This window comes from Coffea arabica, chromosome 2e, assembly GCF_036785885.1.
Source record: "Coffea arabica cultivar ET-39 chromosome 2e, Coffea Arabica ET-39 HiFi, whole genome shotgun sequence".
Taxonomy (NCBI): Eukaryota; Viridiplantae; Streptophyta; class Magnoliopsida; order Gentianales; family Rubiaceae; genus Coffea; species Coffea arabica.
The window spans coordinates 28,258,734-28,272,780 of NC_092313.1; the positions used below are offsets into that span (position 1 = coordinate 28,258,734).

Consider the following 14,047-nt stretch of genomic DNA (forward strand, 5'->3'; position numbering starts at 1 on the left):
GGAAAAGCTATTTTAACAAGTATTTTTGAAGCGCTTTGTCAAACATTTATGCATCAGCTATATCAACCAATGATATCTAACCATAAAATTAAAATCTATTACCATGTGCAATAACTATAAGGTTAAATTCAATGAGAAATTTAAGTGTTCAAGTTTTGTAATTAACTCCTAAATTTAAGAGGTATTAATTAAATATCCAAAGGGTATGTTTGCCCATTTATCACTACAACATGAGCAATTTAATCGCTTCATCAATATTTTTAATGGTATTACCAAAAATAACTGTTAACTATTTTTTGAGAGATAAAATTATATGTTATTTTAATTGATAGGGAAAAATGTGGCCACTCCCCTAGTACATGGGGTTAAAGTGTTATTAACCCGACAATTTTGTGTATACAAACACACACATAAATGTATATACATATGTATTTGTATATATATATATATATATATATATATTTGTGTGTGTATGTGTGTGCTGTCAAGAGCTTACTAGAGATACAATACAATTTCTTCTCTACGCATGGTTTTTTTTTACAATATCCTTGATATATTAACACAACTTGATTAATTAATTTAATGATTTTATTTGAAATTATTCCTCTTTTTTCTCAAACTTTGCTGTCGGATTCCATTTGTTCATAGGAGACTGTAAAATACTTAAAATGCTTTGTAATTATCTCTAGAATTGTTACATTCTAGAGAAGATTTTATTCTCAAAATTTTTTTTGCTAGTGTATGACCATTTGAAAAGCTGGTTAAACTTATTGACCCCCTCAATGAATGAATGAAGGAAGAATTCGAGTAACAATTTCCAACACTTCCCAATGCATGGAGAAGGAGGTGTAAACTGTTTTAGGGCAGTAAACGTGAATGCTCAGGAATAAACAATATCTCAATTTCTTAAGCATCCATCAACTAATTTCTCAAGGGATGCAAAGACATTGGATCAAGGTAATGCTTTTAAGCTTCATTAAAACTATTAAGGATCAAAACATACTTTATCCACAATACAACTGGGTAAAAACATAAGCTCAAAATACTATAATTTACAGACTTCAATCTTTCAGGTGTATTCACAGGTTCTTCAAATCTGTTTATATCTGCATGTAATTAATTAGTGTGATTTTTGCCATTACTGCAGATTTAATGAATGATGATGTTTTTATCAGAAAAAAAAAATCTGAGAGTAGCAATACTCTGTTGCTTTTAGATCTCATTCCAAATTCAAGAAAATATTTGCTTCCTACATTAAAAACAGCCTAAGATTGAGTTGTCCCATGACAGGAGTCTAGAAGCCTCTGCATAATTCTTGAAGGTTAAGCTTAGATTCATATACATCCATCTTCAAAAGTCTCACATATGTACCATGTGATCTAGCAAATAAAGAGATTGAATTTGAATTGTCTTGCCATTGTAGAGTTGGAGTAGCTAATTCACTCCACTAATGGATGCGTGAACTTTTGAAGGTCGAATTCTTCTTGAGGGAACTTCGCATTCAGTTCAAACCATTCTAGATCCTATGACAACAGCTTTTATATAAAAATAAATCAAGAAACCTTAACTCTCAATATGCTATAAAATGGTTGGGAGTTCTCTATTACTCCTACGAGCAAGAACTACAATCACAACTCGAAACTTGAAAGTACATTGTTTACAACTTCTCATCTATAGCTTTTTAATGCCAAGAAAACATAAAAGTACCACTTGAGAAGTTATTGGGAGCACTAAAATTATCCTTTTAGAATTAAAAGTAATTTGATTAGAGGGGTTTTTTTTAAAAAAAATTTTAATGTATTGTAATCACCATTTTATCGCGCACACACATTAAGTTCTAATAAAATTGTTAGAATAAAAATTTTCTAAAAGCACCAAATGAACAACCATCCTACGTACATTGATTTCCAAAAGAGCAAATTACCCGGATAATCGCTAAACTTTTTGAATAGTCGAGTTTTAGCCACTCAACTATTAATAGTATATTTGTATTTATTAAATTATCAAAAGTGTAAATTTTGAGTCGTTCTATCTAATTTTACCGTTAATTCTGCCACATCTAACTATTAATAGAATGCCTCATGAATCGTGCGAACCCTTATATCTGACAGAATTAACGGAGCAATCAGACAGAATGACCCAAAAGTTATACTTTTGATAATTCAGTGGATAAAAACATGCGAGTGTTAATAGTTGAATGATCGAATCTTGACTATTTAAAAAGTTCAGACGCCACCGAGTAATTTACTCTTTCCAAAATCAACTAAGTAAGATCCATGTCATTATGATTTATGACCTTATCCAAAATTTTTAGGCACATGCATGGAGTCTTGTGGGGAGTATCTGATGAAATTTGTTCAAATTTCTAGAAGTGATTCCAGCATGAAATCCAAAACAAGGTTTCAAATATTCAAATGTACAAAAGGTGAAGGTTAAAAGAAAAGGCAGGCTTAATTGGAATCATTAAAGCAAAGCAATACAAAGTTTTAAATCAATACTCCTAAAACAACAGAAAATGCAATGCATGGATTGTGGAGAAAGTTCCAATTTTTTTAGTCAAAAACGATTTGTGACAAGGAGACAAAATCATCAGGGTGGGTACTCCTTTCCACACTCCCCATTCTCATCCATCTTCCCTCTTCCCTTTGTTTTGAGAGTACACCCCTCCCTATATAAGCACTGCCCACTTAGCTAAAGCATAGAAGCCCCAAACCATCTTTAACTAATACCCACTTTCTTCACAAAATGGCAGTGAACATTTCTCTCTCGCTTTCTTTCTGCTTTCTCTTCATATCCTCTGCCTTTGCAGCTCCTAGACCTATACATACTCCTAAACCTGTTCGTACACCTCTTGAAGGTAATGGCTCAAATGCACTTTACATCATTATCAGTCCTCGTCTTAAGCTAATTTCTCTTCATACTTCTTTTCTGGCCTCCTCTAGTTGTAGATCTTTGCTGAATATGCATTCTTGAAATATTTGTTTGTCTTGACTCTGCGTGCATTTTGGTTAATGGCATGTTTTCTACTTCCATGTTTAACTTAATCTGCTTCTACATTATTGTCTTTCAGGACTTCTCCCAAATGGCAACTTTGAGGATCCAATAAAGCCATCTGACATCAAGAAAACAACGCTGATAGGAAAATATGCACTGCCCAAATGGGAGATCTCAGGCAAGGTTGAGTACATTCATGGAGGGCCACAACCAGGTGGGATGTACTTTGCAGTTGCACATGGTGTCCATGCAGTTAGGCTTGGGAATGACGCCTCAATTTCTCAGACAATTCCTGTGAAAATTGGAACCCTTTATGCACTCACATTTGGGGCTTCAAAAACTTGTGCTCAAAATGAGGTCTTGAGGGTTTCAGTGCCACCTCAAACAGGGGATCTTCCATTGCAGACTCTGTATAGCAGCAATGGTGGTGATACCTATGGTTTTGGTTTCATTCCCAATACCAATTATGCAAAGATTACCTTTCACAATCCTGGGATTCAAGAGGATCCTGCTTGCGGGCCACTTTTGGATGCCGTTGCCATCAAAGAACTTTCCCCACCTAAGCCCACAAGAGGTAAACTTATTTTTCCTGCATTGTTGTTGCTTTGTCCTTTTTCTTGCCAAACATTGCACATGGATTCACATGTTGGTCTTAATTTAATGAGATTTCTATGGCATTTTTCTCCGTTTATGTTTTTATGTGCGCAAATCTTAATCCCTGGTTTGGTCAAATCTCATCAGATAGTCATTGATTTTCAATAGCAGGCTAGTGCCAATAGTCTTTAAGGAAAATCTTAACCGGAGATTTGTGAACTATGGCAAAACCCGAAGTTTTTTCAGCTCCAGATCTGTAGAAGTTTTTTCAGCTCCGGATCTGTAAAACTTTGTCACATTTTAAACGAATAGTCTTTTTCCAACTTTGTCCCATCTTAAACGAATAGTCTTTTTCCCACACGGTAATCTTATTCAGTGGGTAATGTAAAAACCTGAATGTTTTTGTGCTAGACCACTTTCCACATCTGTTTGACAATCCAGACAAGTACGCTTTCATTAAGAAATTGCAATGTTGCGCTAAATTATAATTATTTTGTTTGGGATCTGTTTGATAACTCAATTTAGCATTTAAACTGAATGAGTTTAAATCTTAATATATTCAGTTGCGTTTAATAATAAAAAATAGAACATTTGAATTAATTAACATTAAATTTTTTAGACAAAATTTGATCCCAAAAATAAATGATAAACTATTCACTTATTACTTAATGTGATATACATTTACATGTATGTACTTAACTATTTAATAACTTAATCGATTCAGATTTTAGACTGCAGATTTCAGTTTTCAGACATCAGTTTTATCGAACGTACCCTTATAGTGGACAATACTCAAGAATCCCATTCAATGACTGCTTTGAGATCTTGGAAAGGGTTCTCTGTTTGGCCTACTGAACTGGGAAAAAAAAAATTTTCAAGAGCATAAAGAATACTGAAACTCCCTTCAATTTTGGTTTTGGTTCATCAGTTTCCAAAACAATCTAGATACGATAGTCTGTTTGTAATGGTATTATTGTTTTCTGATGACAATGCAGCGAACTTGGTTAAGAACGGTGATTTTGAGGAGGGTCCTTATCGGCTAATTAACTCTTCCCATGGTGTCCTCCTCCCTCCAAGCCAGGAAGACAGGACATCTCCACTTCCTGGATGGATTATCGAATCACTGAAGGCCGTCAAATTCATTGATGCCATGCATTTCAATGTCCCGAGTGGACGTGCAGCAATAGAACTTCTTGGAGGGAGGGAGAGTGTGATTGCACAGATTATTAGAACAGTGCCTAACAAGGAATACAATCTTACATTCAGCGTAGGGGATGGAAAGAATGGCTGCCATGGATCAATGATGGTTGAAGCATTTGCTGCAAGGTCTACATTGAAAGTTCCGTTTCAATCCGTAGGAAAGGGTCAGTACAAGACTGTTAGTTTCAAATTCACAGCCATTTCAGCCAGGACAAGATTAACTTTCTTCAGCTCTTTTTACCACACTAAGATTGATGACTACGGAGCTCTCTGCGGCCCTGTTCTTGATAATGTCAAGGCGGTCACTGCTAAATTTTGATCAATCATCATCAAGGTACAAAAAGGGAAGTGAGCGAGCACCTCTGTGCATTTAGTGGTCTTTTTGTGTTAATTTCCTCTCCACAGGATTGGATTTTGATTAGTTGTATGCAGCAACTCTGCAATTGCCTTTGACTATAAATATATTTCATCTAAAATGCCATGCCCTTCCCTGTTTGGCTTCTTAGTGCCTAGCATGAAATAGATGCCTATAGAAAGACTAAAGGGCAATTTCCTACTCGGTTGCAAGAGTTTCAGTGAAGATATTACTTGTATGATATCTCCAGAAGCTTGGATTTGATTTATTGGATTTCAAGAACCATAAATAAAGCAGTTTTCAAGCTACGACGGCTCCATATTACGTTCCATCTAGCCTGTGAGCTTAACTGTTCTTTGGATCATTTCACAACATTACTAATCGTCAACTTTCCATAGACATGCTTATGGCTATATGTAGAGAAATAAACTGTTACTTTTTGTTTCATTGTTATCACTTCTAATCAATATATAGCTTCTTAACAAGAAGATAAGTTGATCGAAGTCTGCAAACCTTGGAAAGATTAAGTTTGGATTAGCTGTTTTTGGAGGTGTTTTTGAAAAATTTTGCTATAGCAGAATTTTTAAATTATATTTTGAGATATTTTCAAAAAATATTTTGAAATATTTAAGAGTAGAAAAGTTTCTAGAATATATTTTGAGATATTTTTTAAAATTTTAAACTAATTTTTAGATTACCTTTTAGAATATTTTTTAAAAATTTTTATTGTATTTGAAAAACACTCCCATCCAAACACAGTTTTAGTTACTAGTACCTAACAATCTTCATAGCTTCCCTCGGTCTTTTGTGCCCCATCCTTTGAGAACATGTGGTACCCAAACCATCTTAATTAACAATGGCTAATGGTGCCTAATGGAAAAACTTGAAAATGGCATAGTATATCATTGAATGGATAAAGCACCAGCGATACAATTGGGACCTAGGCTATAAACGCTTGTCCTCGCAAGGAACAGAAGCACTATATCTGCAATTTTTTTTTTCGAGTCTTGAACTATATATATATGAGACTCCATGAGCTGTTACAGGTGATACACTAGACATGGTGCAGAAATATTAATGCAGTTGTCCAAAGATTGACAAAACAATGTGAGACAGATCAGTGAGCAATTACAGTTACAGCAGTAAAGGGATGAGAAAAGCTAAAAGGCCAAGAATAATTCATAGCAATTGGCAGTAAAAAATCAAATACATAACCCCTTGCTGTCAGAAATGTGTTATCCTGCACACAAGTATTCTAGCATCCACTCGTAAATTATTTCCTTACCCATTTGACATTATCAACGTCAGTCTTCAAATTGTACATTCACGTAGGAAGATGTAATGTGTCTTATTCTCTAAGGCAAATATGCTTGTCATAAAGCACTTTTCCTGAGAACAATTTCTTGAATCTTGCAAATAAATGGTTGTTCAATGGCCATCCTGTAAAGTGCCCACAAGACACTTTTCCAGTAAAAATTCAGCATTAACCCAAGGATGGTATTTATCTGTATAAAGAATAAGGATTACAACAGTAAGATCTACAGTCTACCATGCGTGGCTTTTGAACACTTTATTTTCCTTTCTTATTAGATGGAGAAAGTATATATGTCCTCTAGTTGCAGAGGGGGGGAAATGGACGTCACATGCTACATTAAGCAAACACTAAAGGAACCACAAAACCATCATCACTGCATACTTTTGACCAGTAAAAAGTTTCTGACTAAAGCAGTTATTGAACTTTCAAAGATCTAACCTTTTAATACCTCCCTACGTTTTCACCTGCTAGGTCCTCCCTCATATAATATTTTAGGGGCATTCATGCCACCATAGACAACAAATCTTTCAAGTTCTTTCTGTCTCTTTTATCCTTTTCTTTCCCTTTGGCAGATCCCTCCACTCCCTAAACCCCCAACAAGAAGTCAGCACGTCCCCTTCACCGCTTATTGCACTATCTCCCAGTATTTTCCCCAGTACCCCCGACACCCTCGCCAAACATTCACACACCCCCCCCCCCAACCCCCCGAAAAACAATAGCTCCCTAGCGCCCAAGGTACCTCCTTTAAATCATTAAAATCCCCCACTGCGTCCTGTTAAACACCATTATCACACGGTATCCGATCAGCACCCCCAAACATGCAAGAATGGAAAGCTATGGGAGGAGGCTGGCTTAGAGGAAAATGGAAAAGCAGGGTTGATGGGGTTGTAAGTTGTAAGATATGATGTAACAGAGGAGAGACGTGGAAGGGGGTAAAAAGACTGGGTAGCACAAAAGATGGGGATAGGAGAGGCAGCATAGGTCAAAAGGGGGCTGGAGGCGTTCTCTGATTGGAGATACCTGATGATGGGATAGTAGGATTGCAGGAAAAGAGCAAGAAAAAGGAAAGAAAGAAGGGGAAAAAGGCAAAAGAAAAAGAAAAAGAAGGAAGAAGGAAAAGAGGAGAAGTAATAGGTCTATAAACTTCTAATGAACTTTAAGGATCCTTCTAATGAACTTTAAACATCCTTAAGTTTTGTACAAAAAAGGACTTGGCAGCTCAAACTGATGGAAGTACTAGAAGTTTATGCTCTTTCGAGTTCAATGGGCAAATAAGACTAAGAATAGTTGAATGGACAAAAGAATACCCCATGACAAGCTTTTAGGTGCATCGAGGTTGTTTGCCCTCAAAAGCTCAACTGAAATTCTTGGAAGTTTTATCGTTTTGCAGGGCAAAAATTCCACTTTACATCACTATGAGAAAATTTTATGTCCCTATTTGACTCTGTATTCAGACCACAAAATAGTAAGTCTCAGATGATAGTAGCATACATCTCCTCTTGCCTCCTAAACTACATTTTGTCCCCTTTTAAACCCCCTTGAGCCAACCTTTTACCATGCAAAGATCAATATCCACTCCTTACAATTTCTACCGTCCAAACAGTTTCTGCCAATGAAAGGATAAGGGATGACTTTGGCTACAATTTATCACTGGCCAGACGTGGAGCAAACCCAACACTAATAGGGGGGCAACAGTGTGAACTAGATACAGGGTCCTTCCCTTTTTTGAAGCCTTTCTCCAACCCCTATGCAATATCTTCATCACCATTTTTTATCACCCAATATTGCTAGCCCCTATTCCAAAAGAATATTAAAAAAAAGGCTACAAATGTTCAATCTTCTAATACTGATGAGACAAAATAATAGCCCAGTGATAAATTATCTTCCTGCACAGTAGAACTTGGAATCTACCAGCCTAGATGTGCACATGTACTGGAAACCCCAATTTCTATCCTATAATTTGCAGTGTGGGAAAGTATGAAAGAGGCCCAAACTTAATGCAGACAAAACCATAAAAGTGTGCTAAATCGAAGGAAAGGATACTGAACAAAGATGTGCAATCCTTGCCAACCGCTTTCATCAGCATATCAACACCTACAAACGAATGAGGCATAAATCATTGCCAAAATTTGTGAACTCAACAAACTAAAACATAACAAAGAGTAAACATTTAAAGACAAACTAGCAGACTCGAATCATTTTTACATTAGATCCTTTACTTTCAGAACTACAGTTTTTATTGTAATCTTCCAAGTACCACATAAACTATAGAAATATCATTAATGCACATTAACCAACAAAAAGACGAGCCAGTCAATTCTCACAAGCTCTGATCAGAATCTACCAATTGATCAAAGTGAAGGAATTTGGCATGCCCATTAGGACAGCTGTGACTAGACGAATGAAGTATAGAGCAACAATAAAACACTAGACAAATGTGCCCATGGTAGTTAATGTAGTACTCTGCCAAATGGACTACCTTAGGTATTAATAGGTTGTGTCTGGGCATCCTACGAAGGACAGGATTCGGTGGACTCAGGGCAAGAGGTACTACTATGTTGGTAGAAGTCAGAGATTAGATCAACATTTCAGTAACGTTACAAGAACATGATGGGCCTAGTGACTCAGTGCAAGAGGTACTGCTATGTTTGGTAGAACTTGGAGATTAGATCAACATTTCAGTAACATTATAAGAACTTGATGGGCCTAGTGCCATGGCAGAGCTTATGGTGCTTAGATAGATCCCCTCAAGTTCACATGTTGGGAGATAGTTCTATCAGCATATACAGGAGAAGTCTTGAGACACATGCTTGTCCAATACTTCACCTTCATCAAACAGACAATTTTTATCCACTGCTCAACTATTTCCATTCAAATAGGAGCTCACTACCACTAGAACTTACAGAGATCTGGCCCCCACTCAAAACAACCCAACTAAAGCACTCTTTCACTTAGAAAACTGTCATACCATCTTCATGCAGCATCGACAAATCCTCCAAAGGTCTCCACAAAAGAATCCATGAAGATTTGAGAGAATGTAATGGACTGGTCATATTTAGAATCCACACAAACAAACTGGCCTTTCCAAAAAATAACCATTTAACTTTAATTGAGTCTAACAAGGACGTTGATAGAAATAATTAACACATTGAAATTTAATCTTCAACCAAGGAAAAGAAACAGAAAACGTCTTTTAGGTGAGAACACAGATTGCATGAATAAGAACTTAAAAGAAAAGGTGAGATTGAATTTCATAAACATGGGAGTAAAGATGCTGGACTCAGCTTTTCTATCACATTCATCAATTGAATAGGACACTTGTACTGGGCCTGACTGAAGCTCTATTTACAATTTTAAGTTCTTTTGCCTTTTTTACGTTACAAAAGTCGAAGTGTTGCTTAGCTTGAAGATACATTAATTTCCCCCTTAACATCAATATTAATAGTAATACTTTGTTCTCTTTCTATTTTAAAGTAATCATAGACTAGTAACATCATTATTGATAAATCTATCTCACAAAAATACTGCATCAGTTTACAACTTCTTGAATTCAAAATGAAACTAACAAGTTGCTCTTTGGTTGATAAAGCAGATGAGAAGCATTTCCCCCCCCCCCCTCCCCAAAAAAACCACTCCAAAATTGAGCACATAAACAAAGAAAAGCCATTAAAATGTAACCTTAACGATTAGTGTAAGTAATAACATCAAAAAGCTCATAGAAACTTTTAATCCTACCTCCTGGGTGAAATTTCATGTATGGAGCTATGTTGTAGACATGACCTTTAAGAACTGTCCACATGGAGTCCTCATTTTGGTGTTGTTTGACTTCATTCAACGAAACAAGTCTCCCGTTGGATTGTCCATTTAACCCTGAGAGGCAAAGATTTAATAACAATGACAGCTATACTTAATTATCTCCAAACATGAAACATGGAAATCAATCGCTTTCAGGTAATTTAAAATTTGGCACAAGCAATGCCTATTCTGCTGTTTAGCATATAGCAACTGGGAGACCACCACAATTTTAAAAAAAAAACACTATTGTTTACAGTACTTTTGAACAGAGTCATGATGTCTGAAATCTGCTTTTTAAGGTAATCCAACCATATTTACACAAAACAAAGTATTAATCAGTTCCATGTATAAACTCAAGCAGCAGAATCGAATAGAAAGGCAGAAAAGTGTCTGTAAGATATCTAAATGAATGTTTTTCATATATTGTATTTTCCAGAGTATTTCGTATCAGAGTGCAGATGTAGAGAAAAGGATTTGATTCTGATTAGCAGTATAAATGCATAATTACAATGGAAGTAACATGAGGCTCTCCCAGTGCAACCTAACAGGGACCAACAAATAGCTCATTATAAGGCTAAAGCTCATTGAAGACCTCTAGGCAAACATCAAGGACAGGTGCTGTGTACACAAGTTTTGCCACAAAAGATCAACAATGGAGAACAGAAATATCTTTACCGATTAGACTTGCAATTGCATCTTCTACCATAAGGCTGGAAAGGGATGATAGAACAATACATAGCCTGCTTGAGTTCTATAATTATAGTTACTCTTATATCCACTAGTTGGTAATCAAAATCGGGGAACCTGTTCTACCACAAACAGTCCAAGGTTAAATTAACTTTTGCAGGTACTTCAAATCACAAAGAGGTCACCAATGAGCTGTGAGAGAAGGGAAGATATGAGGCTTTCACAGGCTTGACTAGCTGTGCCTAAAAGTTTCACCATAAGAAAAGTAGCAACTAAGCCACCATATTCAGAATAAAATTTTGTCACAATGACATCTAGAATAACATCTGCTTTAGGAAAAGTTGCAAGTTCTTTTTCCAAAAAAAATTGCAAGTATCTTCAAATAAATTTGTCTTGTCCTAACTTAATTTTTCATCAGTTGAGAACTAGAGAATCCTTTTCAGCAGTGAGCTGCCCAACATCACAGCATTAAGCTCTCATGTCATAGTTTATAAGACCCATATGGCAAAGTCAAGAACAGTTGATCTTGATGATCCAAAATTTCCAATTCAGTAGTTGGTCAGTTTGTACTAGGAAATTACCCCTGCATGCTCCCAGTATAACTGCACCATGAATTCAAACTTATCTTTATACAAAGATAAATGCAAGACAGTCACATATGTGGCATATAGCTATACTCATTCCTCAATCAGCTTAAATGTCAATGCTATACATATACACATATTATATCAGTTGTACCCTTTGATTTTTCTTTCGGTGCCTTACTGAAATCTGATCAATGGCCTCTCAAAGAGAAAAAAAGAAGTTGATCTGCGAAATCTCCAACCACTAGCAGGATAAAGGGGATCCAAATTCAGTGGATGTATGATATGATAAACTGACGGAACATAAGGATAGAATCTCAAACAGATCTCATGAACTCAACAAGATTTAGTGGAAAGGACCAGTATCATTAGGAGTAGCTTGAAACCCGTAAGATTAAGCCAAAACTGCAAATGTCAGGTCTGTAAACTCTATCTAAACGTCACTAAGAGTTTTAATCATTAAACTGACTAGATCTTGCTCATGGACACTTAGGAAATCCGCTTTTCTTCGTTCACCCTTTCAAAGCAAAGCTACGACAACTAGCAGTTCATCTTCTTTACTTCACACCCTATGAATTTGTTTCTTCCGTATTTCAGATAAAAGTTTATAAAATAAGAGATATTTTAAGTGGAAACTAAAGTTCACTCAGAGTAAGTACCTGCCAGATCAGGATGCATTCTAGTGAGTCTCATCCAATCCATCTGGCTATAACCCTTCTCAAATGGAACCTTATTCCGCTGTGCAGGCTTCCTTGTAGCAGTCTTCTGTCCCTGTGAAGCCTTAGCTGAACTTCCTGCATTTTCAACTTCACTTTGGCTAACATGTTGGTTCACTTTATCGCCGGAAGATGTATCAATTACACTGAAAGACAGCGATCCTTTTCTTTCTTCCTTTGATGAAGCAGTGGTACGAGGCAACTTATCATTCCATAGTATGCCACTGGCCTGACCAGAATCATGGTCATTCACCGACTCATCTTGTATTCTGAGGCCACTAATATTTTCAACTACATTTTGTGCATCAATTGCATCTTTATCCTCATTAACACCAACCTATTTAGAAGATTCCAAAAACACCTTCAATTTCAGTACATATTGTCCAGTTATAGATATTGCAGCCACTAATGCTAACATTACATGGAGCATTTCTTTAAAATTCAAACACCAACTTACTTGACAAAAGGTAAAATCATCATCATTAGCAATCATAACCCTGCCAATTCAGCTATAAGACAGACTTCAGCTGTAATTCACCTGTTACATGACAAGGCTCTTGTTTAGACTAACAAAGCAGAATCTAAACATAAAAAAAAAAAAAAAAAATTATTGCATAGAGCCATTGTCAAGAACAAATTGCTACAATCACTTATATGACAAGAACTTGCCCAGTAAACTAACAATTATCACCAACATTAACAAACTAAATCATCATAATTAAAATAACTATTGCCTAACGGCAATATATGATGGAAAAACTGAATTTTCCAGCTGAAACGTAACGACTGAAGGACCCAAAAGGGGAAACTAACCCTCAAATAACAATAAAAACACTTTTGCCCATTTCGATGACCTATTAAAGTAAACTTCAAGATTGCAACTTTTTTCAAAAGCAAATATTAGGGCAACAAAAAATAAAACAACGCCCGTTTTCCACCTCAAAACTCTCTGCAACATTCCCACAATCGTTCCCATAAATCAATAAAAAGAATCAAAAATTAACACGCAGAACAGTATTTAACTGGAAAAAGATGGGGCTTACTTTTTGTCGAAGACGATCCTTTTTCGGTTTTCCCTGTTATCTAGTTCTTCTCTGCACGAGCAATTTCCTTGAATGATACTTACAAGAAAAAAGAAAAAGGAATAAATAGACTGGGAGAAAATAATAAAATATAGTAGTCAAATATTAGACAGCTATAGGTGTGGCAATCGTTTCAAGTTGTTATTGTGCTCGTATCAGAAGTTATACGCTGTTTGTCTTAGAATACTTCAAATCCAATCCATTGGATTACTTTCGTGTCATGTCGGCACATGACCTGTTTATTAATAAGTTATAATCCAATCAACTTTCGTGCCGTGTCGTCTCAAAACTTGTTTTATAAGTAGGTTGATTCAACTCAACTCGCATAATCAGTTAAATACTCTATACAATTAAAAATAGTTTTGATATGACGCATTATTTTGGAAAATCAATCTATTGACCTATGCTAGAAACACTCTAACATTTTTATCACTTATTTTAACTCATTTGATTATATAATCGATTTAATGTTGCTATTGTTCAAACACATTTTTTGAAATACATCCGTTTGAATTAGCTGTTTTTGGGAGTCTTTTTGAAAAATTTTACTGTAACAGAGTTTTTAAAGTATATTTTGAAATATTTAAAAGTAGTAGAGTTTTTAAAATATATTTTGAGATTTTTTGAAATATTAAAAAAAATTTAAACTACTTTTTAGAGTACCTTTTAGAGTGCTTTTTAAAATTTTTTAAGTATTTGAAAAACTGAAGGTTCCAAACAGATCA

At 35.6% G+C, this 14,047-nt stretch overlaps 2 protein-coding genes across 2 annotated transcripts; one reads left to right on the forward strand and one right to left on the reverse strand.

Moving 5' to 3' along the window:
- The first annotated feature begins 2,689 nt into the window (after positions 1-2,689).
- LOC113732279 (protein TEEBE) lies at positions 2,690-5,451 on the forward strand. The gene is made up of 3 exons (XM_027257962.2): positions 2,690-2,857; positions 3,071-3,568; positions 4,584-5,451. Exons 1-3 carry the CDS (start codon positions 2,746-2,748, stop codon positions 5,105-5,107), a joined length of 1,134 nt encoding a protein of 377 aa, XP_027113763.1. The 5' UTR covers positions 2,690-2,745; the 3' UTR covers positions 5,108-5,451.
- Positions 5,452-6,204: 753 nt separating this feature from the next.
- On the reverse strand, positions 6,205-13,423 carry LOC113732280 (cytochrome b5 domain-containing protein RLF-like). The gene is made up of 6 exons (XM_027257963.2): positions 13,284-13,423; positions 12,698-12,778; positions 12,184-12,577; positions 10,194-10,328; positions 8,502-8,552; positions 6,205-6,648 (listed from the first exon to the last, which is right to left on the reverse strand). The coding sequence occupies exons 2-6, from the start codon at positions 12,731-12,733 to the stop codon at positions 6,572-6,574; spliced, it is 693 nt and encodes a 230-aa protein (XP_027113764.1). The 5' UTR covers positions 12,734-12,778; positions 13,284-13,423; the 3' UTR covers positions 6,205-6,571.
- Between the last annotated feature and the right edge of the window lie 624 nt (positions 13,424-14,047).

Coding starts and splice junctions, on each gene's coding strand:
- LOC113732280 (XM_027257963.2), bottom strand. CDS start 12,733: ATGATTGCTAATGATGATGATTTTACCTTTTGTCAA. Junction 12,578..12,697: donor ATGATTTTACCTTTTGTCAA/GTAAGTTGGTGT, acceptor TCTTCTAAATAG/GTTGGTGTTAATGAGGATAA. Junction 10,329..12,183: donor AATGCATCCTGATCTGGCAG/GTACTTACTCTG, acceptor TTTGCCTCTCAG/GGTTAAATGGACAATCCAAC.
- LOC113732279 (XM_027257962.2), top strand. CDS start 2,746: ATGGCAGTGAACATTTCTCTCTCGCTTTCTTTCTGCTTTCTCTTCATA. Junction 2,858..3,070: donor TGTTCGTACACCTCTTGAAG/GTAATGGCTCAA, acceptor ATTGTCTTTCAG/GACTTCTCCCAAATGGCAAC. Junction 3,569..4,583: donor CCCACCTAAGCCCACAAGAG/GTAAACTTATTT, acceptor ATGACAATGCAG/CGAACTTGGTTAAGAACGGT.